At 35.6% G+C, this 27,649-nt stretch overlaps 1 protein-coding gene across 1 annotated transcript; it reads right to left on the reverse strand.

Moving 5' to 3' along the window:
- Positions 1–22,750: 22,750 nt before the first annotated feature.
- On the reverse strand, positions 22,751–27,428 carry LOC143562062 (calcium-dependent protein kinase 13-like). The gene is made up of 7 exons (XM_077049980.1): positions 26,687–27,428; positions 25,947–26,085; positions 25,697–25,849; positions 25,429–25,544; positions 25,186–25,353; positions 24,884–25,114; positions 22,751–22,918 (listed from the first exon to the last, which is right to left on the reverse strand). Exons 1-7 carry the CDS (start codon positions 27,320–27,322, stop codon positions 22,751–22,753), a joined length of 1,611 nt encoding a protein of 536 aa, XP_076906095.1. The 5' UTR covers positions 27,323–27,428.
- Between the last annotated feature and the right edge of the window lie 221 nt (positions 27,429–27,649).

Raw genomic sequence — 27,649 nt, forward strand, 5'->3', positions numbered from 1 at the left:
ATTCTCATCACTGCCAAATGCTACCGACCCCTCAAACTTCTCTTCATAGTTGACAAGTGACCTTTTGTCACAAGTCATGTGCCTAGAACATCCACTGTCCAAATACCATACTTCATTTAGTGTAGTGGATTGTTCCTACACAATACAAAGAAAGTGACTAGTTTGGTGATGAGGTGCAAGTTACTTCAACTTGCAGATCATCAGTTTCAGTTTTAATGTCAGCTTTGGGAGTGAGTGTAAATGGTTCAGGGTCTTCATGAGTATTTCAATATGATCTGAATCATCAGTTTCATATCCACACTCTCTTGGAGTTTTCACAAATGAGGTTGTGCTCTCACATTCAGAAACTTCATTGTTACAATCTTGAACAACATAGTCTTTCTTGCTTGAAAAGTCTCTCACATCCATACTTATTTCTTCCTTTATTTCATCTTTAGGCTTCCATAGAAAACCTTGTGGTTCATAACCATGTTTCAATAAGAATTTCTCATCTCCTATTAATTCAGTAGGTTTCTTTCTAGGAAGAACACCTTTGTTTCTCTTCTTTTCACTGTTTGGAGATTCTTGAGAGTCATCAGACATAACTGATTTTGTGTCATTGTTTGGAATGATTCTCAAGGGTTGGAAATTCTTCTTCTTCACATACTCAGTATTCTTAGGAGATTTACATCTTCTACTTTGATTATCAATTGGTTTCTTAAATCTCACTTCATATTTCCTTTCTTTATTAGTCTTATTTTCAGCTTGCTGATCAGACTTATTCTTCTTCTCATTTTCACTCACTTTCCCCTTTCCCAAATATTCTTCATATTTCAGTTTATAGAGAACAAAGTCTTGTCCAAACTTTGTCTCATTTGGAATATGGAAGGGTTTGAAGTTGAGTCTATCATTGCAGGTGTCAGTGTGATGGCCATACTCATCACATCTCTTGCACCACACTTTTCCTTTGAATTTTTCAAAATCAGCCCCCTTTTTAAACCTTTCACTTGGTCTTGGTGGATCAACTCCAAGTGTCTTCTGAGTCTTTAGACCATCAAAATCAAGTGAGAAAGGAAAAAATTCATCTATCTTGATATCATTTCTTTCAACCTTTCCCTTGACAAAGAAAATATTCTCCAAATTTAGTGGCTCTTCATCTAGACTTCCTTTGTGCCTTGTCTGTCTCTTTTCATATTCTTCCATGGTTTCCACTTCTCCAATATCAAACACCTCATGACTAGAGAAAACTGGATAAAGAGGGATAAAGTTTTCAACATGAACTGTTTCAGTCACCTTTTTCTTATTATTGATCTTTATCCTTTCCAATACAGCCTTTCTTGGTGGCCTTACTGCATTGTAGCTTATCTTCTTCTTCTTCTCACATTTGTCAAAGCACACATGCTCTTTCTTCATTCTTTCATTTTGTTTCTTCATTATTGGTGTGACAGGTGGATACAATGGAAGTTTGTCAATTGATTCTGGTTTCTTTAATCCTCTACCTCTATCAGCAGCCTTGATTTCTTCCTCAGTGATCTTATCACTCAGATCACTTAAGTCATCAGCATTTAAATCCTCAGAATCAAAGTCATCCTCAGAGACTTGTATTCCAATTGATTTGTCTTCTTTCACATCTTCCTTCATAACATATTCTCCCTCTTCATTTACTTCAACCTTCTTATACAGATCAACAAACTCCTCTCTATCTTGAAACACTTCTCTGAACTGCTGGGGATAACTATCCCTCTTCTCTTTGTCAACTTTGGGTAAGAAGTTGTTGAATGGAGGTTGAACAGCCTTATACTTGTCTTTCTCACTAATTTGGTTCAGAATGCCACATATGTTTCCTGTGGAGACCAAATTTTTCAAGAATTCATTATCAACTTCCAGCTTTGTGTTCTTCACCTTTTCTTCAATCAACATCTTCTTCAACCCATCAATTTCAGTAGCATACCTCTGTTGAGCTCTGTAGCTACTTAAACAATCATCTTCTAAACTTCTGATCTTCTCTTCATTAACAACATCACTAGCTTGATACTCATTGATGATGCTTTGTTTTCAAAAACACTCACCTTCTAGCTTTCCTATTTTCATATTTAAAGCAATAATTGTTTCATTTAAGTCATTGATAGGTGATGAGTGTACCTGAGAAGATGATGTTCCAGCCTCATTCTCAATCATTGCCATGAATGCAACATTAGCAGCTTTGATGTCATCTTCATGATTACTCCAGTCAAAGTCACCATCTTGTTGTGCAGCAACAGCTACATTTCCTTTATTTCTTGGTTGAGTTTGATTAGGTATGTTGAGGTTGTTCTGAGCAGCGTGAGGGAATTGGTTTATTTGATAGTTTTGGTTTTGAGGAACATTTGTTGATTATTCATTTGTTGCTATTGAAAGTTGTTGAAGTTGGGATTGTTGTTGTTGTTGAAGTTGTTGTTTCTATTCTGATTCTGTTGATGATTTTGTTGATATTGCTTTTGGTTTCTAGGCTGTTGATTTTGAAACTGATTAGCTTGAAAGTTTCTAGGTTGGTTACACTCCCTTGCAAAATGTCCAGGCTGTTGGCAGTTGTAGCAAATAGCCTTTGACTTGTCAAATCCAATCCTTTCATTTGGCCCAGAGACCAATGATCTACCAGTCCTATTGAATAGCCTCTTGCTTCTCAGTGCTAGCATTGCAGCTTGCCACTTTAAATCCATATCTTCAAGATCATCAGCATCTATTTGTTCCAAGTCATCTTGGATGACACTGGTATGGATAAAGTTCTTAGCCACAAATGCATTATATGACTCAGTGAACATTGAGAAGAGTGCTTGAGTGTCATTAGTTTGACCATTGTTTCCACCAGAGTATGAAACATGTCCACCTGCCATTGATGCAGTATCATTTTCTTCAATAAGTTGGACATTGAACCTTGTCTGATTTCCATGATGACTAGAGCTACCACCAACAAATGATCAAGGTGTATCAGCACCATGTTCTGTTGGTTCTTCAATGATGGGAATTTGTTGTTGGTTCTTGGTAGACAAGTTTCCCATGGGTGAAATTAATGCATTGGAAACATTAAAACAAGGCTTCTCTTTTTTAATCATTTCATTTTCGATCATTTCTATTTCTGCAGCCTGAAGGAAGCACACTACATCATCCAGCTTTAAATCATTGAAGTTGGGCTTTTGGAGGATGAATTTGCAGGCAGTGTACCATTCCTTTGACATTGAGTTGAGCATCTTGGTATTCAGGTCAAAATCAGTTATTACATAATCAGTTGTTCGGAGGTCATTCACAATTGCCAAGAATCTCTCAAGGATGGACTTCAACCTTTCTCCATCTTTGTATCTAAATCTCTCAAGTTGTTGCTTGAGCCTCTACTTCTTTATATTCTTAAGCTTAGTGTTTCCCTTGAACATTTCAAGAATTGAATCATACATTGCCTTTGCGGTAGTGTGATGTGCAACCTTGGTAAGTATTTCCCAAGACAGTCCTAGCTTAATCATTGCTAAGGCCCTCTCATCCACTTTCCTCAACCTATCTCTTACAGCACCAGTAGCAGCTCCACCATTAGTGGCTTGTGGCCCATTTTTTATCTAATTCCACATGTCTACATCGTTGTAGCACCCAGCCGCTTCAAAGAGTACTTTCCATTTGGTGAAGTTTTCCTGTCCATAAAGTCTAGGTATTTTGTTAGTAGACACTTCTTGTTCTTCAAGACCAGACATTTTGGTTGTTTGAAAAACGAAAACAGAAACAAAGTAAAAAATCAGATTTGACTATAAATCCTTAACTCTGATAAATCTGGTCCGATTGGAACAAGAAATGACAATAAATATGTAAACTTTAACTAAAATAAGGAAAAGAGAACACCGGATGTTTGTAGATCTGGACGGAAAAGGAGAACAGAGTAGCTGACGTCACTCTCCAATGGAACAGTGCTTTGCTTACGTCATTGTTCTTCTTCAGATCTTAAATCAGCAACAAGTTCTTTACCCAAATCAGCAATCAACAAGCTCTGATATCACTTGTCGGTCCCGAATATTCACTCACAATCTCATAGTCAAGTCATAACTCACACAATAAATGTGTCGACAAGAGAGTTAATGACGAATTGCTAAATAGGGAAAGATTCTTGTTTGTAAACGGCGAAATCAGAAACAAACAAGATTTGTTGCTTAAAGGTTAATAAATGTAACAGACATGAACAATAACTCAAAATATGTCCATTTATATAAATAGATTCATACAAATGATAATCAATTAGGGTTTCTTGTCGGAATGTGTATTCAATGATAACCTAGGACGGCCGTCACACTTAAATCAGGAATATTCTTTGTTTCCTGAAAAGTGTAAAAGCAAATCCGTATCCGTGGGAGGCCGTCACACTTCAATCTTCTTGACCTTATCAGACTTTGCCCGAAAAGATCTTACGAGCAACCTTGTTCTTCCATGGTCCTTTCAACTCCTTGCTAGGGAATATCTTATTTAGCAAAGTGTGCTCGGCAACACTTTACCCTTCTTGAGTTGAACCCTGCCCAATGTAACTTGTGATATTTCATTACTCACATCAAGCTTGCTCGGACCACTATTATTAATGAATACGTTGCCCGATCTTCCAATCACTTGGCTTCATGAGCTTGGTTAGCCAAGAGCTTACTCGGAAGTAAACCTTACTCGGCTATGAAGAACAAACCTCCTAGATATAGTGAACCCTACCCGGGTATGCACTTACTAGTGAACCCTGCTCGGTTATGCACTAAAGAAGACTTCTAGAAGATAACCTTGCCCGATAGGCAAAATATCATGCCCGGCTAAGTAAAACCTTGCTCGGATGTCCCAGGTGTGCCCGGTTCCATAATTAGCGATTTCTGAGGAGGTTGAGAAGATTCCAATCTTCCTTATGATCATTTTAGGTCAAATCTTGACTCAACATATCAACCTCATCCTCCAGGGTTTGAATTCTTTTTATATCTTCTGCCAACTGGGCTTTTAATTCAACATTCTCCTTTCTTAGTTCATCATTTCGTCCCCTCGGATCCACATTTTCTACAAGCAAATTCATGTTCCGTCTGAACAGATAATCATTTGTGGAAGATGTTTGAATAAGCAGGTCAATAAATGGATCAGGTATTTTAGTTTGGGTTTGGGTAGGTTCAGTGGGTGGGCTTGGGCTTTAAAAATGTTTTCACTTGTTGAGGGTAAAGTTATGATGTTTTGGATTATTGGTAAGGGTCTGTAAGTGTGTATGATTTCAAATTTTGGGCGTGTAGGTTGTTCTTGAGTTTGGAAATGGGTTGGTGATTGGAAAGGTGTAGTTGGAAAGTTAAGTAGGTTGGCTGGGACATTTAGTGGAATGTAAGTCTCATGGATAACTTGGTCTTGGTTTTGAATAAGGGTTCGGGTTTCTGTAATTGGTTGGTCAGTGATTTGATCTTGGAATTCAGGTGGGCTTTGGGTATGGGTAGGTGGTTTTTAGATGGGTGGGGATTGGATAATTGGTTCATATTGTGGTGGTGGGGAAGGTGGTGTTGCTAATGGTGTGGGTAGTGGTGTGGTTGGTGGTGTAGGTAACGGTAGGTTAAGTAACTCCCCTTGTGCTTCAACCATGTCAACATCAGTACCAACATTTTCTTCATTTACTTTAACATGAACTCCTGCATCACCATCATGACCATCATATCCTCCTCCATTATCATTGTCATCCGAATCATCATAATCATCATCAATCTCCCCATCCTCTTCTTCATCCTCAGAGGTTAACTCTGGAACTGGCATAATAGCCACATCATGGTCGAGTAACCATGGTAGGATAACAAATTCAGCTTCTGGATTAAAACGACTTGTGCTTGCCAATTTATCAATCCTCTTGTAAAAATTAGGATTCTGTAGCACATGAGTTGTTCCCATCGTAGGCAAATCTTGTAACACATGATTGAAGATAATCTGAAGGAATCTGGGATATGCTAAAAAATTTTCTTTTTTATGCTTTCTCGGAATACTTACCATTCCATCAAAAATCATTCGTGAAAAAGAATGGTACATTATAAACCACAGCTACTGTTGCATTCGCAAAATCCCTACTCATAAGAGTCCACGACCCCTTCCGAGGTGCAAACCCTTGAATAATGTGATGAATTAAAAACCTATACAGGTTTGGGAACATGCCTTTTTGAAACTATCCCTCATGGACATTCCCTTGATAACCCATTGTTTGTTGAAAAATTTTCAGTAAATGCTCAGTTGTGAAGTGAATGGGGTTATGGTCATCAACGTTCAGTTGTAAGCATGTTCGTATTAATCTTTCAGTGACCCTGATCTCGTGATTTGTCATGGTAGCCTCCAATCGCCTACCATTTTGATCATCATATAGTGTGGCCGACCGCCAGAAGTCCAAGTGATGAGTTCGATAAATCACAGGGCACTCCGTGAGTGAGAATCGAATATTCGATCGTTGTAACCATCTAATCATGTGTTCAACTTCCTCGTTGTCTGGGGTCACTTGTAACAGAGCGCACATGTTGTGCTTTTGCTCAAAAAGATATGTCGGTTCATCATCCGCCATATCTGTACAAACAAAAACAAAAACACATTCAAAGTACACATTAGTCTTTAAGTTCATAACTTTGAATAGATTTAGGTAATAATTTGCAGAAGAAAAGAGAAGAATGTCTTTATGAACCTGTGCTTCGACAAATTAATAGCCTACACATAAAACAGAGACTTAGTTTAAATGAAAATTAAGTGCCCAATTCCACATAATCGGTGTCAGAAATTTATCAATTAATGCTTACCGAGTCAGAATTTAGGGGCTGGTTAATTTAGGGTTAGGAAAAAGTAATAAGACGTTTGATATTCTGGAAACAAGAGTGAGAGCAATTTGCAAGAGTGTTTGGAGAGAGAGTGAGGCATGAAAACTCACTAACTCCCTCTTATATACATTTTGAAAGTGAGTTTTAAAGACGTTTTGTCCTTTAGTGGGAAAAATCTGTCATACAGTAAAAATAGATTATTTAAAAATTTCTCATTTAAAACCTTGCTTGATAAAGTACATTTAGAAAAGCTTGCCCGAAAAGATTAATTTCACAAAGCTTGCTAGATATAATTCATTTTAACAACCTTGCTCGTTCCAGAGTTTGGTCAGCAATAATAAAGTTTAAAATTAAATCTAAGAGAGTAAAGTGAAAGAAGCTTACTCAAAATACTAGATTGCTCGAGAAATAAATCACAAGATAAATAATCAAGTATATCATCAAATAGGTAACCTTACTAGGAATCAATAAAGACACCCAAAAATAATAACTTAGAAATAATTCTAATAGACAACCTTGCTCGAATAACTGAACATATCACAAACCTTACCCGAAAGTTTAAAACAGTTAACAAATATTCATTCAAGGCCATTCTCAAACTAAATTGTGCCTGAAAAACAATGTAGAAGTGCAAAGTATGCTAGAGAAGACTTGTATATCCTAAGATGTAAAAGTATGCTCTAAACACAAAGTGTACTCGTAAACCTGAATATATCATTTAAGCACATTTATAATCATCAAGCTTGCCCGAATATTTCAAACAGTGAAACAAAACAACAAAGTTTGCTAGAGTTGCCTAAAATATCAAAGCTTGCTAGGAAATACATATTCAACATTATGAAATGTAAATCTTGCTAGAATAAGTCAAATATCCTATAAAACAGCTAGGTTTTCTATAATAACTTGAACTTGCTAAAGCTTGCTAGAAATAGCATAAACAGCTATAAAGCTTGCTAGAATGACCTAAAAATCCTATAAATCGGTTAGGTTTTCTAGAAAGTTCAAAAATCATCTAAGCTTACTCGAATCAACATAATCACACATATTCAAATTTCAAGCTTGCCCGAAAGAGTTAAAATTCAACTAAAACAGGTAAGTCTACTCGAAATTATGTAAAACATCTAAGTTTACTCGATTAGGTTGAGATTCATCAAACCTTACTCGAAATTATATATTCAAACCTTTCTGAGGTATAATGCAGCCCCTTTTGTCTTAAGCCAAATGTCAAACTTATTTATCATTAAAGATCATTGTTTAAGAACAAATGGTACATAATGAGATCAAATTTCAGTTATCTTTCCTTTCAAATCATTTACTTTCTTATTATGAAAAGATCTCAACATGGGATCATATTGACTAAGTTGTTTCTCAATACTTCATTCTCAGCATTATTATGACAGTTTAGACAGGTTAACAGCAGGTCTAGACTTAGCATGAATATCATTTCTTTGGTGATATGATTAAGGTTCATTTAAGATGCATAAGACTAAATGGATAACACATATTGCTTTCTGATTCTCCATATCTATTCTCAAGGCTTATTTGGCTTTCTCCATATCACCCCGATTTAACTCTGACCCTCGGATATATGGTCAAAATTTTTAATGACAGAACAGTTTCAAAGATTTAGATTTTTATATTCAAATTTACAAACATATGTGAGGTTGAACTTTGGCCTTACAGGCCACGCAAGTCGGACTTACAGGCCTTTCATTCGAAATGTTTAAAGGACTTATATAACTGCCTCCACACTTGTAGTTCTAGAAATAACCCTCATGTTTGCCTTTTTCATAAAAACTTGTGAACACGAATCAACTTTTGGTTGAATAAGTATTAAAATAGAGTAGTTCACATTTGTTCTTTGTCATTCTCAATAAGATACTTCATTTAAGGTGACCAAATATCAACGGGCTCGTGTGTGACTGGATATTCACTTTTCTGCCCATCATTCGGAAAGATGTATATTGGAACATGCATAGACAACAATGTAACTCCACATTAAGTTTAGCAATTGCTTTATGTTTATATCACCTTAGAGTTTACACATCATGGGAAAGCAACCATGCATGTCAATGACTGCACTAAGTGTCTTTTTAGCCTATTAAATCCATATGATTGGCCAAATAGTCAATGTACTATCATTTCCCATAGGGTTGGATCAATTTTCATTAAAATACCCTTTCTTAAGCTTCTACAAAGCTTGAACTGAATAATCTTATCATATATCTACACCCGAATCAACTTGCTCGGTTTTGACAAAATTGTTTTGAGTAAAATTTTCTTAGAAAATGTTCATTTGAGCATCCAATTTTGACACAAAACACATTTTGACACACACATTTGAAGCATATTTAAAACACATATTCATATCTCAATATAAATGACATCATCAACACAAGCAGATTTCACAAGAATGAATAATCTAGCATATCATAACAATATCATCATATTAGATATTCCACATAATCAAGATATCTGATAAGCACATTTAAATAGATCAAATAAAATACTTATCATAACATCACACGTTCACTGATAATTATCTTAAGTATCAAAGACACCTAAGATACACACAAATAGTCATTTAAATCACATATCAGCAAACATTGAACACATAAACAAACATCAATCAAACAAACATTCAACAAGACTTGAAAAGATAGTCAGTTTGCACAACAAGCACATATCATCAATCAGACCTCATTAGAGTTGATCATTCCCAGAGCTTTCAAAAGAAAGTTGAACCTGGTTCTATCAAGTGGTTTTGTGAATAGGTCTGCCAAATTATCACTTGTGTCAACTCTTTTAACTTCAATTAGACCTTTTTCACTACAATCCCTAATAAAATGATGTTTGATTTCAATGTGCCTGGTCTTGGAATGTTGTACGGGATTCTTAACAATAAATTATGCAGCAGTATTATCAATGAAAATAGGGGTGTTTAGAAAATTCAAACCATAATCTAGCATTTGGTTCTGAATCTAAAGGACTTGTGCACAGCAGGCAGATGCAGCAATGTACTCAGCTTCTGCAGTTGAGATGGACATTGTGTTCTGTTTCTTGCACTGGCAGGACACCAATCTGTCACCCAAAAATTTACAACCTACAGAAGTGAACTTTCTGCTCATATTGCACCCATTATTGTCACTATCTATATAGGCCACTAGATTAAATGACTGGTTCTTTGGATACCAAATTCCCATATCAGGTCTTCCTTTCAAATATCTAAAAATTCTGTTTACAGCATTTATATGAGAAACCTTAGGACTTGATTGAAATCTAGCACAAACACACACAACAAACTTGATATCTGGCCTTGAAGCAGTCAAATACATTAGAGATCCAATTTTTGCTCTATATTCATGTTCATCTACTGGCTCCCCATTTTCATCTGCAATCATTTTCTCATGTGTGTCCATAGGAGTTGAAGCAGTTTTAAGATCATGACACTTGAACTTGTCTAATATGTCCTGCACATACTTAGACTGGCATACGAAAATTCCATCAGCTTTCTGTTGAACTTGCAATCCAAGAAAAAGGTTCATTTCTCCCAGAGAGCTCATGTTGTACTTGGACATCATCACCTCTTCAAACTCCATACACATTTGTTCATTGGTTGAGCCAAAAATAATATCATCAACATAGACTTGTAACTACAGCAAATCTCTTCATCTTTTGTTGTAGAAGAGGGTCTTGTCAATAGCTCCCCTTTGGAAACCATTATCAACTAGATGATTTGATAACTCATCATACCAAGCTCTTGGAGCTTGATGTAGTCCATACAAACCTTTGTTTAACTTATACACTCTGTTAGGATAATCAGGGTCCTCAAATCCTGGTGGCTGAGTCACATACACCTCCTTTTCTATTTTTCCATTCATAAAAGCAAATTTGACATCCAATTGAAATACCCTTATATTCTTTGAGGCAGCATAAGCCAAGAAATTTCTTATTGCTTCAAGTCTTCCAACTGGTGCAAAGACTTCCTCAAAGTCAATCCCTTCTTCTTGTAGGCATCCTAATGGAACAAGTCTTGATTTGTTCTTAATCACAATCCCTCTTTAATCTCTTTTATTCCTGAAAACTAATTTGGTTCCAATGGCATATCTGTTTCTTGGCTTGTCTACAAGTTCCCACACTTGCAGATCTCTGAATTGAGCCAACTCATCTTGCATAGCTTCTACCCAACTATTCTCTTTCAATGATTGAACAGTGTTCTTGGGTTCTATTTGGGATAGAAAGCAGGAGTACAAATAAATGTTTGCATATTCAGAAGCACTCCTTATTACTCTTTCATTAATGTTACCGATGATATTCTCAGGAGGATGATTCTTTTCAACATAAGACGATTGAATAATCACGTCAGTAGATACAGTAGAATTAAGATTTGTGTCATTGAGATCAGTTTCATCAATGATCAAATTAGTTGTTGCATCAAGAAATTCAGGTGCTTCTTCATTGTTCTACTGTGAGGTAGATGCACCATTATTTCCAATATTCAAACTTTGAAACAAGTCTTCAAATCTTTCATTTCTTCTTGCTTCTTCCGTATCACCTTGGTTGCTATGATCTACCTCATTCACGACATGGTCAGTTTGATTGTCTTGGTTACCATTGTCTTGGACCTGTTCATGATTTTGAATTTGTTCATTTACAGCAATTGAGGGATCCTTTATGAAATTGTACTCAGGTCTTTTACCAGCAACCTTGGACCATAACTTGTCTAAATCACTCTTCTTTAAAGATTCTTCCGTGTGCACACTGATTTTGTATTAAGTTTCATCAAAGTCCTCAGGATAAATCTTGAAAGACTTGATTAACTTCTCAAGATCAAACAACCATGTTGCTCCATCAACAGTATTAAACTGACTTTCATTGAAAACAACATCAGATGATTCAATCACACTCAAATGGTCTTTCACATAGACTCTGTAAGCTTTTGAGTGTGTTAAATATCCAACAAAGAATCAATCCAGTGATTTGGACTGAAACTTGTTGAGATAATCCTTTGTGTTTAACAGAGAACATTTGCAACCAAAGGGCTTAAGAAACTTGATGTAGGGCTTCCTTTTAAACAAAATCTCATAAGGAGTTTTGTCTTGACTTTATTTGAGAAGGACTTTGTTCTGAACATAGCAAGCAGTGTTGATTGCTTCTGCCCAAAAAGTAACAAGCAAGAAAGCATCTGCTAACATAGTCCTTGCAGCTTCAATAAGTGTTCTATTTCTTCTTTCTATAACCCCATTCTGTTCAGGAGTTCTAGGAGCAGAGAATTTTTGAATAATTCCCTTTTCATTGCAAAATTCTTCCAGTACACTAGAATAAATTCATCACTTGAGAAAATTTCCTTTGGTTTCCTTTTGTTGTTATTCTTGATATTTCTCAACACTTCCCTGCTTGGTGGCTTTACAGCATTGTAAGCTACCTTAGACATTTTTGAACCCTCACATATGTCAAATGACACATGTTCTCTTCTCATCTTCTCATGATGTCTTTTCATTTTTGGTGTAGCATGTGGTAACAATAGAAGTTGGTCAATTGAGTCAGGTTTTCCATTTCTTTTGTTCTTGACACCTTCATCAATTGAACTTTCATCACTTGTATCAACCATATCATCTAAATTCAAACATTCATCATCAAAGTCATCCTCAGAGACTTCAATTGCAACTGATTTCTCATCTTTCATATCTTCTTTCAAAACAAACTCTCCTTCTTCACTTACTTCCACCATTTTGTAGTTATCAATAAATTCCAATTTGTCTTGAAAGATATCTCTGAACTGATTAAGGTATGCCTCCCTTTTCTCTTTGTCAACTTTCAAAGAGTAGTTGTCATTAAATGGTGGAGGCATAGCCTTATACTTATCTTCCTCTTTCATCTTGTTCAGAATACCACAGATGTTACCAGTTGAGACAAGGTTTTTCAAAAATTCATTTTCCACTTGAAGTTTTGTATACTTAACCTTCTCTTCAACTACCATTATTTTCAAACCTTCAACTTATGTGACATAATTGATTGCATTCTGTAGCTGTCCATACAGTCTTATTCTAGGCTCTTAATTCTATCTTCATATGCCAAATCACTTGACTCATACACATTAATCATGAGCTATTTTCTAAAGCATTCACTTTCCAGTTTTCCTATCTTCAACTTAAGAGTATCAATGATTTCAAGTAATTCAGGTGTTGAGTACCTGTGTTGAAGAAGAGGAAGATGCTTCATTTGTTGTCTGATCCATAAATGCCACATTTGCTTTGCTTATGTCATCTTCATGATTGCTCCAGTCAAAGTTCCCATCTTGTTGGCTGGCTGCAAGTGCAACATTCCCTTGATTTCTCGGCTGATTGGTGTTATTTCTGTTGGTGTTGTTGTTGTTGGGAGCATGTGGAGGGTTTTGATTGGTATTTCTTTGGTAGTTTTGGTTTTGGGGGACAACTTGTTGGTTATTCTGTTGGGGCTGTTGGTAGTTCTGGTTGAAGTTGGGATTATTGTTTAAATTGTTGTTCTACGATCTTGATTGTCCTTGTTGGTACTGGTTCTGGAATTGGTTCTGATTTCTTGACTGAAATTGCTGACTTTGATTGTTGTTAAACTGTCTTGGCAGATTGCATTCTCTGGCAAAATGTCCAGGTTGTTGGCAGTTATAACAAATGTCCATTGACTTGTCAAACCTAATTCTTTCATAAGGACCTGATAGAAGGGATCTACCAGTCCTATTATATAGCCTCTTACTTCTTAAAGCCAACATTGTTGCCTGCCACTTCAAGTCCATATCTTCAAGATCATCAGCATTAATCTGTTCTAAATCATCTTGAACAATGCTTGTATGAACCATATTCTTGGCTACAAAAGCATTATATGAGTCTGCGAACATTGAGAATAATGCTTGGTAATCAGATCCTTGACTTCCACTTCCACCGACAAAAGGTGCACGCCCACTTACCATTGAGGCAGAGTCATCATCAATAAGCTGAACATTAAACCTTGACTGACTTCTTTGATTACTTGAGCTCCCAGCTACAAATCCTCTTGGGGTTTCACCACCATGCTCATTTGGTTCTTCAATTATAGGGATATGCTGTTGGTTCTGGGTATACAAATTGCCCATTGGAGCAATAAAAGCATTTGATACTTGAAAGCAAGGCTTGTCTTCCCTAATCATTTCATTCTCTATCATTTCAATTTCAGCAGCTTGAAGAAAGCAAATCACATCATCAAGTTTCAATGTGTCATAATTTGGTTTCTGCCTTATGAACTTGCTTGCAGTATACCACTCTTTTGACAATGATGATAAAAGCTTCGTATTCAAATCAGAGTCAGACACAACATAATCAGTTGTTCTAATCTCATTCACAATAGCCAAAAATCTCTCCAGTACTGACTTCAGCCTTTCACCATCTTTGTATTTAAACCTATCAAGTTGTTGTTTGAGTATTTCCTTCTTGATATTTTTCAGTTCAGTTTTGCCTTCAAACATTTCAAGTATGGCATCATACATTGCCTTTGCAGTCTGATGGTGAGCAACTTTAGTGAGGATCTCCCAAGACAAACCCAGTTTTAACATGGCCAAAGCTCTATCATCCACCTTCTTCATTCGTGCAGCAACTGTTGGAGTGTTATTTGCTCCTTCAGGCACATAGGGTCCGTTTTCTTATAGAGGTCCACATTTCAACATCATTATAACAAACCGCAGCATCAAAGGGCACCTTCCATTTAATGAAATTTTCTTGTCCTGACAACCTAGGAATCTTGTTAGTAGACACTTCCTGCTCTTCATAACCAGATATATTTTTTTGAATTTTAGAAGATTTTAATGACAAAAGTTGAAAAAATTAAACAAATTCTTAAAATTCTTTTGAAAAACAATCAGATCTGTGGATGAAATCTTCATATCTGATGTATCAGGTCAAGTAAGAGCAAGATCTCAAATAAAAATTCAAACTTTAATATAAATGATAAACAGAAGACACCAAAAGTTGTAGATATGGAAGAAAAACAGAATTTCTAACGTCACGGATCAATGAAACAGTGCTTCAGCTGACGTCACTCTTCATCTTCAAATCTTCAATAACAAGCAATGATTCTTTACCCAAATAGCAGGACACATGCTTTGATACCACTTGTCGGTCCTCTAATATAACGATCGATACACCACTATCGTAACCTACACCGTGAGGTGTTGACAAGATAGGTTAACGACTTGATATTTTAAGGTAAGAAAGATATCGTGTTAATGGAGGAATCACTAACACAAGATATATTGCTTGAAAATACAAAAGTAAACAAACACAGTCTGTTACTCTAAAGATTTCCATTTATAGTAATATCAATACAAACGTGAATCAATCAAGGTTACAGAAAGGGAATTTTTTGTCAGGTCGTATTCAAATAGCGGTCGTCAATATCAATGTCAGGAATAATATGTCTACGTCCGTCGCTTTTTAAGCATGTCCTAATTATTCTTTATATATGCCTACCTGACAGCTGTCATTCCTTCTAGAAACCCTAATTAATGATACATATTCGGTAAATCAAATTACAAAAACATTCTAAATGTAAAACATGTCTTCGGGTAAGCTTTAGAGCTTTTGTCTTCTTTGAGCAGACCTGGTAACCAAAGTGTGTTGGGGAATAGTTCTCCAGGTAGACTTTACTTTCCATAGAAAAAATTCACCTAGCAGACTTCAATCTTCTTGACCATAGCAAACTTTGCTCGATATGTTTCAACGAGCAAACTTGTTCTTTAGAGATCCCTTCAACTCTTGTTAATAAATAACTTATTTAGCAAACTCAACTGTGCTTGTAACACTGTAGACTTGTGCTGGTGGCATTGTAGCTTGCTCGGAGTTGAACCTTGCTCGACAAATTTCTTAAGATAATTCTTTATCAACTTTCTTCAAGCATACTCGGACCACTATTTATTAATGAATAACCTTGCTAGATCTTCCAAAGTACTTGGCTTCAAGAGCTTGGTTTTGCCAAGAGCTTGCTAGGAAGCAAACCTTGCTTGACTATGAAGAACAACCTTGCTAGACATAGTGAACCTTACTCTGATAGTCACTAAAGAAGACTTCAAGAAGATAACTTTGCCCGGAAGGAAAAATACCTTGCTAGGCTTAAGTAAAAGCTTGCTCGGAGGCCTAAGTGTGCATGATGTTCATACTTAGCCATTTTCAGTGAGGTTGAGAATATTCCAATCTTCCTTAAATCATTTTCTCATCCCAACACCACATGATAATGGGTCATATTCATGTGAGAAAGATGAACTATTTGGTTCATAATCAACCCGTTGATAGGTTAAAAGTGAAAGGATTTCATTTAAGTGATGATTGCTTGAGTTACAATATGGGAAAACAGAAAAAGAAGTCACATCCATCAAAAGCTTTGAGTTCAATAAACTTACCATTTGAGAGAGTCTATATGGATTTATTTGGACCTGTGAATGTCAATAGTATCACTGGCGAACTTTATTTCCCAGTGGTCACTGATGATTATTCAAGATTCTCATGGGTGATTTTCTTAGAATCAAAAGATGAAACGTTTGAGAATTTTATGATTCTATTCAAGAAATTGGAAATTTTGTACAAGTTGTCGATCCGAACATGGTATTCTTCATGAATTCAGTGCATCCTATACTCCACAACAAAATGGGGTTGCTAACAGGAATAATAGAACTCTCATTGAAACAGCAAGAGCCATGCTAGCAGACTCAAAATTGCCTATCAATTTTGGGACTGAGGCTATGGCTGCTGCTTGTTATACTTTGAACCGTGTTTCCACTGTGAAGTTTGGAAAAACATGCTTTGAACTCTTGTGCCGAAGAAAGCCAAATCAGAAGTGGCTCGAACCTTTTGGGTCACAATGTACGATTCTAGATCCTAATGGCAAATTAGGTGCAAAATCAGTTGTTGGATTCTTTGTGGGATATGCAAGTCCATTGAGAAGAGTATTTTTTTTCCAAGCATCAACCGAATTATTCAAGTACAACATGTTGATTGCCAAATATACAACGTACCTACTCAAAAACCGGGATATGCATGGTTGTTTGATTATGATAATCTTTGGAAGAGTTTTAATCTACATGAAGATGATTTGTCTGATGAAGTTTTTACGTTATTGTTTCAACAATATTTGAATGATGATTGCACTCAGAAACTACCTTAACTGAAAATTCCCAAATTTTCAATGAAGTAATTCATGATGATCCTAATCCTGTTGCTATTCCATCTACTCCGTATTTTGATGATGATGGAGAAACTCATGATGATTTGATTAAATCGGTGGCTACTCCGAGTTCATACGAAGTATTTGGAGAAGAAAATGTGACAAATTTACAAGAAGATGTGAGTGTGTCAACTGACATCATTCCACGAACATTTTCATATCATCCTGAAGAAAATATTATTGGAGATATACATACCGGGGTTCGGGAATGAAGTCAAGTTGAACAAAGTTTTCAATGTTTTTATACTCAATTGTTACCTTTACAAAATCGGTTTTCGTTCAAGTGTTTTATCTCTCAAATTGAACCGGAGACACACAAAGAAGCTTAAACTGAGGAAAGCTGGGTCAATGCTATGCAAGAGGAACTTCAACAATTTGAGAAGTTAGGAGTGTGGAAGCTTGTTGATTTATCTGATGATAAGAAACGTATTAACATAAAAGGTGTTCAAATGCAAGCGAGATGAAAATGGAATCATTGTTCGAAACAAAGCTCGATTATTCGTTCTCGGATTTAATCAAAGATAAGGAACTGACTACAATGAAGTATATGCGCCGGTAGCAAGACATGAAGCGATTCAATATTTTATGGCGGTTGCTTCATGGAAAGGATTTAAAGTTTATCAACTAGATGTCATATATGTTTTCCTGAATGGAACCCTTGGTGAAGAAGTCTATGTGGAAAACCACCGAGGTTTGTCGATCCGATCCACAAAGACAAGGTGTACTTACTCGATACAGCTTTACACAGTTTACATCAAGCCCCGAGAGCTTGGTATGAGACATTACCTCAATATCTGTTGGATAATTACTTTGTTCGAGGAACCGTTGATTGTACACAGTTTACCAAGTTGGTGGATGGGCATTTATTGATTGTTCAAGTATATGTGAATGATATCATTTTTGGGTCAACAAACAACAATCTGTGCAAAGAATTTGAGGATGTTATGAAGTCCGAATTCGAGATAAGTGCAATGGGAGGGTTGAAGTTTTTCCTAAGTCTTCAGGTGGAGCAATTATCCGATGGTATCTTTATTCACCAAATGAAGTATGTCAATGACATCCTAGCAAAATTCAACATCGTTGATTCAACGGCGATCAGCACTCCTCTACCTTTGAATCATGGAATTGGTCCTGATCCCACCGGGGAGAAGGTTGATCAAACGATTTACCATTCCATGATTGGCTCACTCATGTACTTAACCGCTTCTCGACCAGATATTATGTACCCAGCGGGCTTGTGTGCTAGATATCAGTCCAATCCAAAAGTCTCACACCTCATGATAGTGAAGACGATACTGCGGTATCTTAAAGGATGTCCTGGAATCAGTCTTTGGTATCCTACAGAAGATGAGTTTGTGCTGAGAGCTTTTTCTGATTCTGATTATGGAAGCTGTAAGCTGAACGCGAAGTCTACAACTGTTGGATGTCAATTATTCGGCAGTAGGTTGGCCACGTGGCAATTTAAGAAACAAACAACCGTCTCGTTGTCTACTTGCGAAGCTGAGTATGTAGCTTCCAGTTGTTGTTCTCGGGTTCTTTGGATTCAACAACAGATGCATGATTACGGTTTACATTTTCTAACCACTCCAATTTTTATAGATAATTCTGCAGCTATTTCCATAACTAAAAACCCGGTAAATCATTCTAAAACTAAACACATTGAAATACGGTATCACTTCATTCGTGATTGCCACGAGAAGAAGTTGATTATTGTAGATAAAATTCACACCGACGAGCAAAGAGTAGATATTTTTACTAAAGCTTTTGATAAAAACATATTTTTATATCTTTTAAAGCTTAACGGTATTAAGAAACTAGGAGGTGGGAAGGAGAATAATCCCGAGGTTATGGACTCTGATCTTGAGTAAACATTCATATGAGTCAAATTTTGTTTGTAAATTTTGTAAATATGATTTTAAAATTGGTTTTTGATTTTAGGGGGATATATTTTTAATAAATTTAGAAAATTTTATTATTAGCTTTTATATAGCTGTTAAACTGTGATCTTATTATTAATATTATTATAATTAGTAGTAGTTTGTATATAACTGTTAAACTTTGATTTCCTTTATTTTGCTTCATACACATGTACTTAGAGCCGAGGGTCTCTCTGGAAGCCACCTCTTCATTCCTTTGGATGGAGGTACGGTGTGCCTACATCCCACCCTCCCCAGACCCTACTTATAGCTTTGCTGTCGGTGGGATTTTATTGGGCATGATTGATTGATTGATTGATATATTTTTAGAAAATTCAAAAACATTCAAATATTTGAAAAAGCCAAAAACATTTGAAAATGTTAAAACTCCAAAAACATGTGAAAATTTTGCTCTTCGAAAAGAGTTTTTGAAGCAAAAAGGGAAGATGATAGTACATTGATCATCTAGTTTCAAATCCAGTAAGAAATAGGCTTAAAAGGTTGTCTGCTTAAATGTATTAGTGCATTTAAAACAAACAAGTATGGAAGAGTAAGTGATATAAACTTAACTAGCCAAGTTGAAGGGGGGGTTAGTTCTCTAACAAAAATCTTGGTAATGAAGGCAGAAATGTAATAGTCTGTCATACTCAAGCCTTATATTTTAGCATGATCACAGAATAAAAATTCTTTAAAATGTTTAATAGAATAATTGGATCATCAATGGTATATGGTTTTATTGCCTTAAAATATTTTATATTGATGGGGTGCTTAAGAGTTCCGGATACCATTGAGTCTTTATGCGGTTTATCATCTGGATATTCAGAAAGTGTGAATATTAAATTGCTTTTTAAGTGAACCCAAAGTCATTAAACTTGATCACTGCTATACTTTGTACAAATTCATTACTGACTTGATCAACCACTTTGTTAGACATAAATTGTTCCTCCCTTGCGAGCGTCTTAATACCAGTAAGAAATGGACCCCAGGGGATGCTATGTCTGCAAGCCATGCAGATGAAAATCGTGCATAGCCATTCATGGTTAAGGAAAGTTGGGGTATTGCTTGATAGCGAGGGGTATACCTTGTTGTGAAGGTTGTTAAAAATTTGACATGTTTTGATCTGCCGATTCTAAGGTTTATGTCAAGTTGGGGTGACATGGTAAAAATCAAAATAAGTCTAAATCAAGATATAGACTGATCATTTCCTGATATTGTGTACTTAAATGAACCTTAATCATATCACTGAAATTTCTAGAAAAAATTGTTGTTAAAGTTTAAGTAGACAACAATATCAATGACTGCCTTAACACCAGTCATAATAATGCTGAAATATAAAACTGTGATGGAAATGCGATTTCGTCAATATGATTCACTGCTCAAACTCACAAAAATGTGTGTAAATAGTAAGATTTTTCTTAATTGTTAAAACCAAAAATATTTTACATTTCTGAGTTATGAACGTATATGTCATGTCCTAAGCGGATATGAACTTATACGGCGGATTGACATGTTCGCCGGATAAGTCTTATACGCCGGATAAGTATGTCTATGTATATGTGACATGTCCGTTCATAATAGTAGTTGTTCATTCCAAGTAGAGATTCTTGTACTGATTTGATCTGTCATATCATTGAGTTTTTTACTAAAATAGGCGGGTTGGAAAATTTATTTACCAAAATGGGTATTTCTTATTTATTCTTTTATTTAACAATAATCTATTATAACTTTTTTTCCTTCTATTTAATCAACCTATTAATAATATTTTTTACTTTTATTTTTTAATCAACGCGTTTAAGACCTTTTTTAACTAGTTATAAAAAAAATTAATTAAGCCCGGATAAAATAAAAACAAAATAACAAGCTAAATAAATGTTAAAAATGAAATAAAGGTTCGAAAATATACTTAACAAAACTAATAAATTAACTTTAATGTTTTAGTTGTGTTTCTTTAAACTAAGTCAAATATAATTGAGTTTTCATTCTAGCAAACTAAACTATAACTATAGTTTCTTTAAGGTTTTGTTTAAGATATATTATTTAATAGTCTCTTTGAATTTTAAGATCTTTATTTTGTTCTTTTATAGTATACCTAGTTGTATCATTGTTTTAGGATAGATTTTGAATCTAATTCAGTAAGAATCAATATTAAATATTTACGAATCAACATTTCGTGAATATTCCTTCTAAAAACGAGTTATATCATGACAGGGACGAAGTATGGTGAGGGCTAGGGGTAGCCCGCCTCTGTATTTTTACACAGTAGTGTTAATTAACTTGTTTTTCGCCTAAAAATTTGTATATGTAATGTAAATTTATATGCTTCGGTCGATAATTTGAACCCCCACTTGTTCCCCCCCCCCCCCCAGATGTCATTTTAGTCCAAGCTTCGCCCACTTTATCATGATATGGTTTTGAAAGGAAATTAAATTGGTCTTATATTTTTATAAATATGATTCGTTTTTTCATGATTACGATAATGTTTGGTTCAGAAATAAGGTTTATGGATATATTATATATATCTTTTAATTAAAATAAAGTATAAAAGAAATAGTTATTTCAAACGCAAAGGTTAAAATTCTTCGTACATGTCTATAATGAGTTTTAATTGATAAGTTGAAAAAAAAAGGTCTAAAATGAGTTGATCCAAGAGAATAACGAAAATAATAATAATTGGTTGATTAAATAAAAAAAAGAAGAAAGAAGTTATATTAGAATAGTTAAATAAAAGAATAAATGAAATATTCTGATAAATACTTTTTACATCCCCATTTGATAAATAATTTTTCAATCCCAACCATTTTGGTAAAAAAAAATCGCTTTTAGTTCGTGTAAAGTTTTTAAATGAACTGAATTTTGAATTAAAACTTAGCCAAAAATTTTCTAAAATTAAAAAATTGGTATATATTAAGATATTTTGAGTATCTAAGATATTTTGAGAGTCGTAAGATATTTTGAGCATCTAATGCATTTGAGTGAAACAATTATAAAGGGAATGGAATTTATTATCACAACTATTTACAGAGGTTGGCAGTGGTGGGGTGTGGACAATGGGGTGTGGGCAATGGTGGTCGTGTATGGCAAAGGGCTTCGGCGATGGTGGTCAGGTAGTGGGCAAGCGCAGGGTGATGACGGTGGTGGTGGTGGTGGAGGGGAGTATGTGGGATGGAGAGGCGACAGGTGTGGCAAACATGGCAACAAGCACGTGGTTGGAAATACCAATTCCTTCACAATTTAGAAAGGATGTTGAATCCCTTGTGTAAAGAAAGTCAAGTGAATTAATTTCAATTCATTTGTCAAGCACACGCAGTTAGAATGTAATTCACATTTCTTCAAACCTAACACATTGAGAAACAAAATTCAAATTCCAATTCTGAAACGTTGAATCCTGCAAACAAAATCCACCTTAGTTTTCTAAAATGGTGGCGACATCATGGTAAGACAGTGTGTTAGGATTCAAAATCCAGAGTCAGTTCTAAAATGGTACCACAAACCATTTCCTGGTTGCTCGTTCAAGGCCTTCAGTTTAACATAAAACTTTAACATACTTTCACACAAACTGAACATATCACATGTTTGTAACTTTTTTACACAGCATATTTGAATGACAAATCAACTACACTAGAAAATAAAGTTCTATTAAAAATGCACTAAAAAGTAAAAACACTACCATGTTTCATGCAATAAACCAATACAAGTTCTCTAAAACAATTAAAATGGTAAAAACAAAAAGGCGCAAGAACCATACGACACATAGGGGTTCTGTCACATTTACAACATATTAGGAGAGGTAACATAGAAAAAAAAAACTCACCCTTATAAATCCTTGTGATGTCAACTAATTGACTCTGTGACAGTGCTCCCAAGGTTTAGAGAACCGTCTTTCATCAACTTCACACTGAGACTGTTGAATCTTCCTCTTGAATAATGCCGGGAAGCTTTTCTCCAATCGGTTCCTGTTTTCATCATGGCAGCAAACTCCTCGTAGCTGATTTTCCCATCCTGCATTATTTTGGATATGGTTATAATTTGGTCTGCTTGGACAAAACTGTGTGTATGGACCGTTTTTGTTATCAAAACAAGTCAAAATGAGCTAAAATAACCCGTGTCAGATTAGGTTCGGCTGATCCGTTAACACTTTTTTCCCCTATTTCTATAAACTTTCAAAAAAAACTTGACACTTGGCATGTTTCTGACAAACCCGACGAGATTTTTAAAAATCTTGGGGTTTTCGTCCATATTTTTAATTTAAAATCATTTTGCAAAAAGAGTTTCTCCAGACGGTTTTTTTATGTTTCTTATCTGGTCCGTCCAAATTATATTTTTCTTGAGAAAAGAGCTTATTGAATTTCGTCTTCCAGGACGCATTTTGAATATTCTAATCTTTTGTTCTTACAAGTTTGGATACCAAAAGTTACATACCAATACACTACAAATATTTTAGTGTTGCAATTTTAGTGTTGTAATGTATCAAGTTTTCTAATGAAATATTATTATTTACTATTTTAGTGTTATTATTTACTTAGTTGTAATTTTAGTGTTATAAAATCAGCAGCTGTCGAATCTTCTTCCCCACAAATCTCTCACCCCTCTATAAAACAAATAAACCACACACACTTAACTCACCTGCAACAAAATAATAATATTATTATTCACATCAATCAATCTAACAGACCATGGGTTCCCAATCCAACGGTTCACCACTCAAGTTCTTGATCTACGGCCGGACCAATATGCGAATCCCAGAACATCAATTACACCTACGGCTCCGACCGCCTCGAATCCCGTAAAACCCTAATCGCCGACATCACCGCCATGAACCCAACCCACTAAAATTACCTCAAATCCCGTGAATTTTGAATTTTCTAATGAAATCTTATTATTTACTATTTTAGTGTTATTATTTTCAAATGTATCAAGTTTTCTAATGAGAATATGATCCCATTGGAACAAAATCATTCAAAATGCTTATTGGAAGACGAAATTCAAAAGGCTCTTTTCTCAAGAAAAATATAATTTGAACGGACCAGATAAGAAACTTAAAAAAAAACCGTCTGGAGAGACTGTTTTTTACAAAATGATTTAAATTAAAAATATGCACGAAAACCCCAAGATTTTTAAAAATCTCGTCGGGTTTGTCAGAAACATGCCAAGTGTCAAGTTTTAAATGGTTGTAAAATCCAGTCAGTCATAATACCAAAGCATCGGCTCAGTACAAGTTTGTTGGATTATTTTAGGAATCTGGTTACTTTTAGAATCTTTTTTTTCTCTCTCCTCATTTGAGTCTTTTTGGGAATTTTCCCAATATATGTTGGGTTATATATATTGGGTTAGACTAGACCACTAGGGGCTGTTTGGTTGATTCAAATCTGAATGAGCCATATCTGAATTGAATGAGCCTCTGTCCCGTTCAGCAGCAAGAAGTCTGAATGATTTTGAATGAATCAGATGTTTCTGTTTGAAACCAAACAGTCTGAAGTTTGAATGAATCAGATGTTTAGATCTAAATGGTTCCATTCATATGTAAACAAACAGCCCCTAGGCCAGGCTGGCCCGCTAACTGTGCTTTTTCTTTGAGCTTTGAAAAAGTTCAAGTATTGAATACAATTATAACTTAAGTTAGGCATCACCTTATGTGTATCAAATTTGGACCTTTTTTAATATCCAAATGGGACGAAATGAGCTAATATAAACAGAGTCAAGTTGGGTCAGGCGGACCTGCTACCACGGATTTACCCTTTTTCTATGTATTAGAAAATAACTTAGTTATTCAACATGATTCTAACCTAAGGCATTAGACATCACCTTATCGGTATTGAATTCGGGCCCATTTTGTTGCAAATGAGCACCAAAATAGACCGGGTCAGACTGGCCCAGATTGACCCATTAACACATTATCTACCCTTTTTCTATAAACATAGATTATAAGTTAAGTATTGAATCTGATCATAAGTTATGCATCTTCACCTTATCTGTATCGACTTCTTGGAAGATGTCATTCGCAATATCTGCAGAAATATCATCACCATCTTCCATTAGTGTATCACGAAGCTCATCAGACTCGATGTACCCGTCACCATTTTTATCGAAGTATGAAAAAGCCTTGTGTAGATGCTCATCATTCGCCATTTTCCTTAGGTGAAGTGAAATAGCAACAAATTCACCATAATCTAGAGTGCCTTTTCCATTTGTATCCACCTGTAACCAACAAAAAATATTCAAATACTGCATTGACAATCTTACATATGAAACAGGTCGGTTAAACTTACAGCTTCAATAAAAGACTGTATTTCAGACTCTGCAAGCTGTGCATTTAACTTTTGTAATCCCGTTTTCAACTCTTCAACTGTAACTGTGCCATCATCATCGGTGTCAATCTTTTTGAACATTTCTTTGATGTCTTCAACTTCCTCATTGGACAAGAAATCAGTAATAACCTTTTACAAAGAAAAATAATCACAAAGGAACTGCATTTTGTTATGTAAATAAATAAAGAAAATAAAGTAACAAACCCTAAGAGCTTTTCTCTTGAATCGATTCATTAATGAGAACTGTTTTAGCCTCGATTTGACAACATCACCAAGTGGAACATTTGGAGCCTTTTTAGCATTTAGGATCCACGGATGTTCTGCAGGCACAAAGAATCATAAATTATACAAATGTTAATGCAGAATCAAGTCTTCAAATTGAAGAATAAAGTTCTTATTATTCCATCAACATGCATTAAAGTTTCCATTTTCATGAAACAAGCTGTTGATTACAGTTTAACCATAAACATACCAAGCACTTGTTTAGCCGTGAGCCGAAGCTTTGGATCAGGCTCCAACATTTGACGAACAAGACTCTTGGCACCTTCAGAAACACCAGGCCACGGTTCACGCTTGAAATCTATTATCCCACGAAGAATGGCTTGTGCGACCCCTTGCTCTGATTCTGAATAGCAAAATCCAATATAAGCATATAGAATCTTATCCTGGACTTCAATAACTCCGCATACATAAAACGCTAACAGTTAATAAACATAAATAACCTGCCCAAAATGGAGGAACACCACATAACAGAATATAGAGAATTACTCCTGCACTCCATATATCAATCTCTGGTCCGTAATTACGCTTAAGCACCTCTGGAGCCATGTAATATGGGCTTCCAACGATTTCTGAAAACTTCTCACCTATATTGAACAAGTTCATTATTAAAAAATCCATACAAGCAATAGATCTGTATTCATGTAATCATTAGTCAATACTATTACGTGGTAAATGCATAACTTTGTAGATCAAAATAATGTTTTAACAATGATTTCATTTGATGCGTCTTTTAGGCACGAGTAACTTTGTCTAAACTATAAATCTGTAACTATGGAGTAGGTTGTCTTTTCAGCTTAAGTTCTTACAAACAGATTGTTCGCTATCCAAAATGTGTAATGAACGAAAATACTTATGTGGCATAGAATAATACATAATTAGTTTACTGCTTTTATACATTCATAATCCTAAAACTTACAGTTGACTTAAAGCTGAACATAGGTCAACCTACAGAGAAACTTTTAATTACAAGTTAGCAAAACTCCCAACAACCGGTTATTTATGAATGGATCAAATCTAAGTTAGCATATTTAACAACATTCAAGAATCCCTATTTTGTAAGCTGCGATACTTAATTTCCTAAAACTAACATTTGTTACCATAATGCAACTAAGTACAAAAAAAACATTAACTATAGTTACTCCAAACCCTAAATCCACAAATTATAAACCTAATACGAAACCTCACCGGGCTTAAAGAAGATAGACAACCCAAAATCAATAGCCTTAAGCGTCGAATTCTCCTTCTTATTCGCAAACAAAAAATTCTCGGGTTTCAAATCCCGATGGATGACACCATGCTTATGGCACAGCTGCACAACCTCCACAATCGTCCTGGTGACGGCCGCAGCCGCCCTTTCCGTATAATGGCCACGCGCCACAATCCGATCAAAAAGCTCTCCACCCTCACACAACTCCATCACCAAATGCACGGCATTCTCGTCCTCACAGGCCTCCCTCAACGTCACAATACTCGCATTATCCGGCAAATGTTTCATAATCTCCACCTCCCTCCTCACATCATCGACATCCACCGCGGTCCGAAGCTTCCGTTTCGATATGGATTTACACGCCAGCAGCTCCCGAGAACTCCGATCTATACACAAATAAGTTACGCCGAATTCTCCACGGCCTAATTCTCTATCTAATGCGTACTTGTCTTCAATGTTTTCCTTTGATTTGTCAACTAGAACAGTAACAGGTGCTTTCTTTGTGTTGCCGGCGTTAGACTTGAGTTTGCGGTTGGTGTGATCGTGGCCGTTGGATGACTTGACGTCTTCTCTGGCGACGGCGGCCGGAGATCTGCAGCAGTTGCCCATGGAATTTGGAGGAGTTTTAAGTGAAAACCCTAGATAGATAGATAGATAGATAGATAGATCAGCTGAGCTAGCTAGGGTTTCATAGTAAAGTGGCTAGCCCCAAATTAATTGATTGAGAGAGAGCATATCCTAAAGCATTGGAATGAAATGGAGAGAGGGATTAAGTGGTTATGTAATAAAATGGAAATGGGAGTGTTTTCACTGACGGGGTCTTGCTAATTATGTATCTTTGTTTGTTTGTTTGTTTGTTTTATGGGTTTTTGGCATTTTGTAGATGGTTTTAATCGGGGATCGCAATCAAACCTGAACTCGATGGAAAAACCTGAG

This window comes from Bidens hawaiensis, unplaced genomic scaffold, assembly GCF_021521415.1.
Source record: "Bidens hawaiensis isolate Kalapana, Puna unplaced genomic scaffold, B.hawaiensis_p1.1 tig00020899_1, whole genome shotgun sequence".
NCBI lineage: Eukaryota > Viridiplantae > Streptophyta > Magnoliopsida > Asterales > Asteraceae > Bidens > Bidens hawaiensis.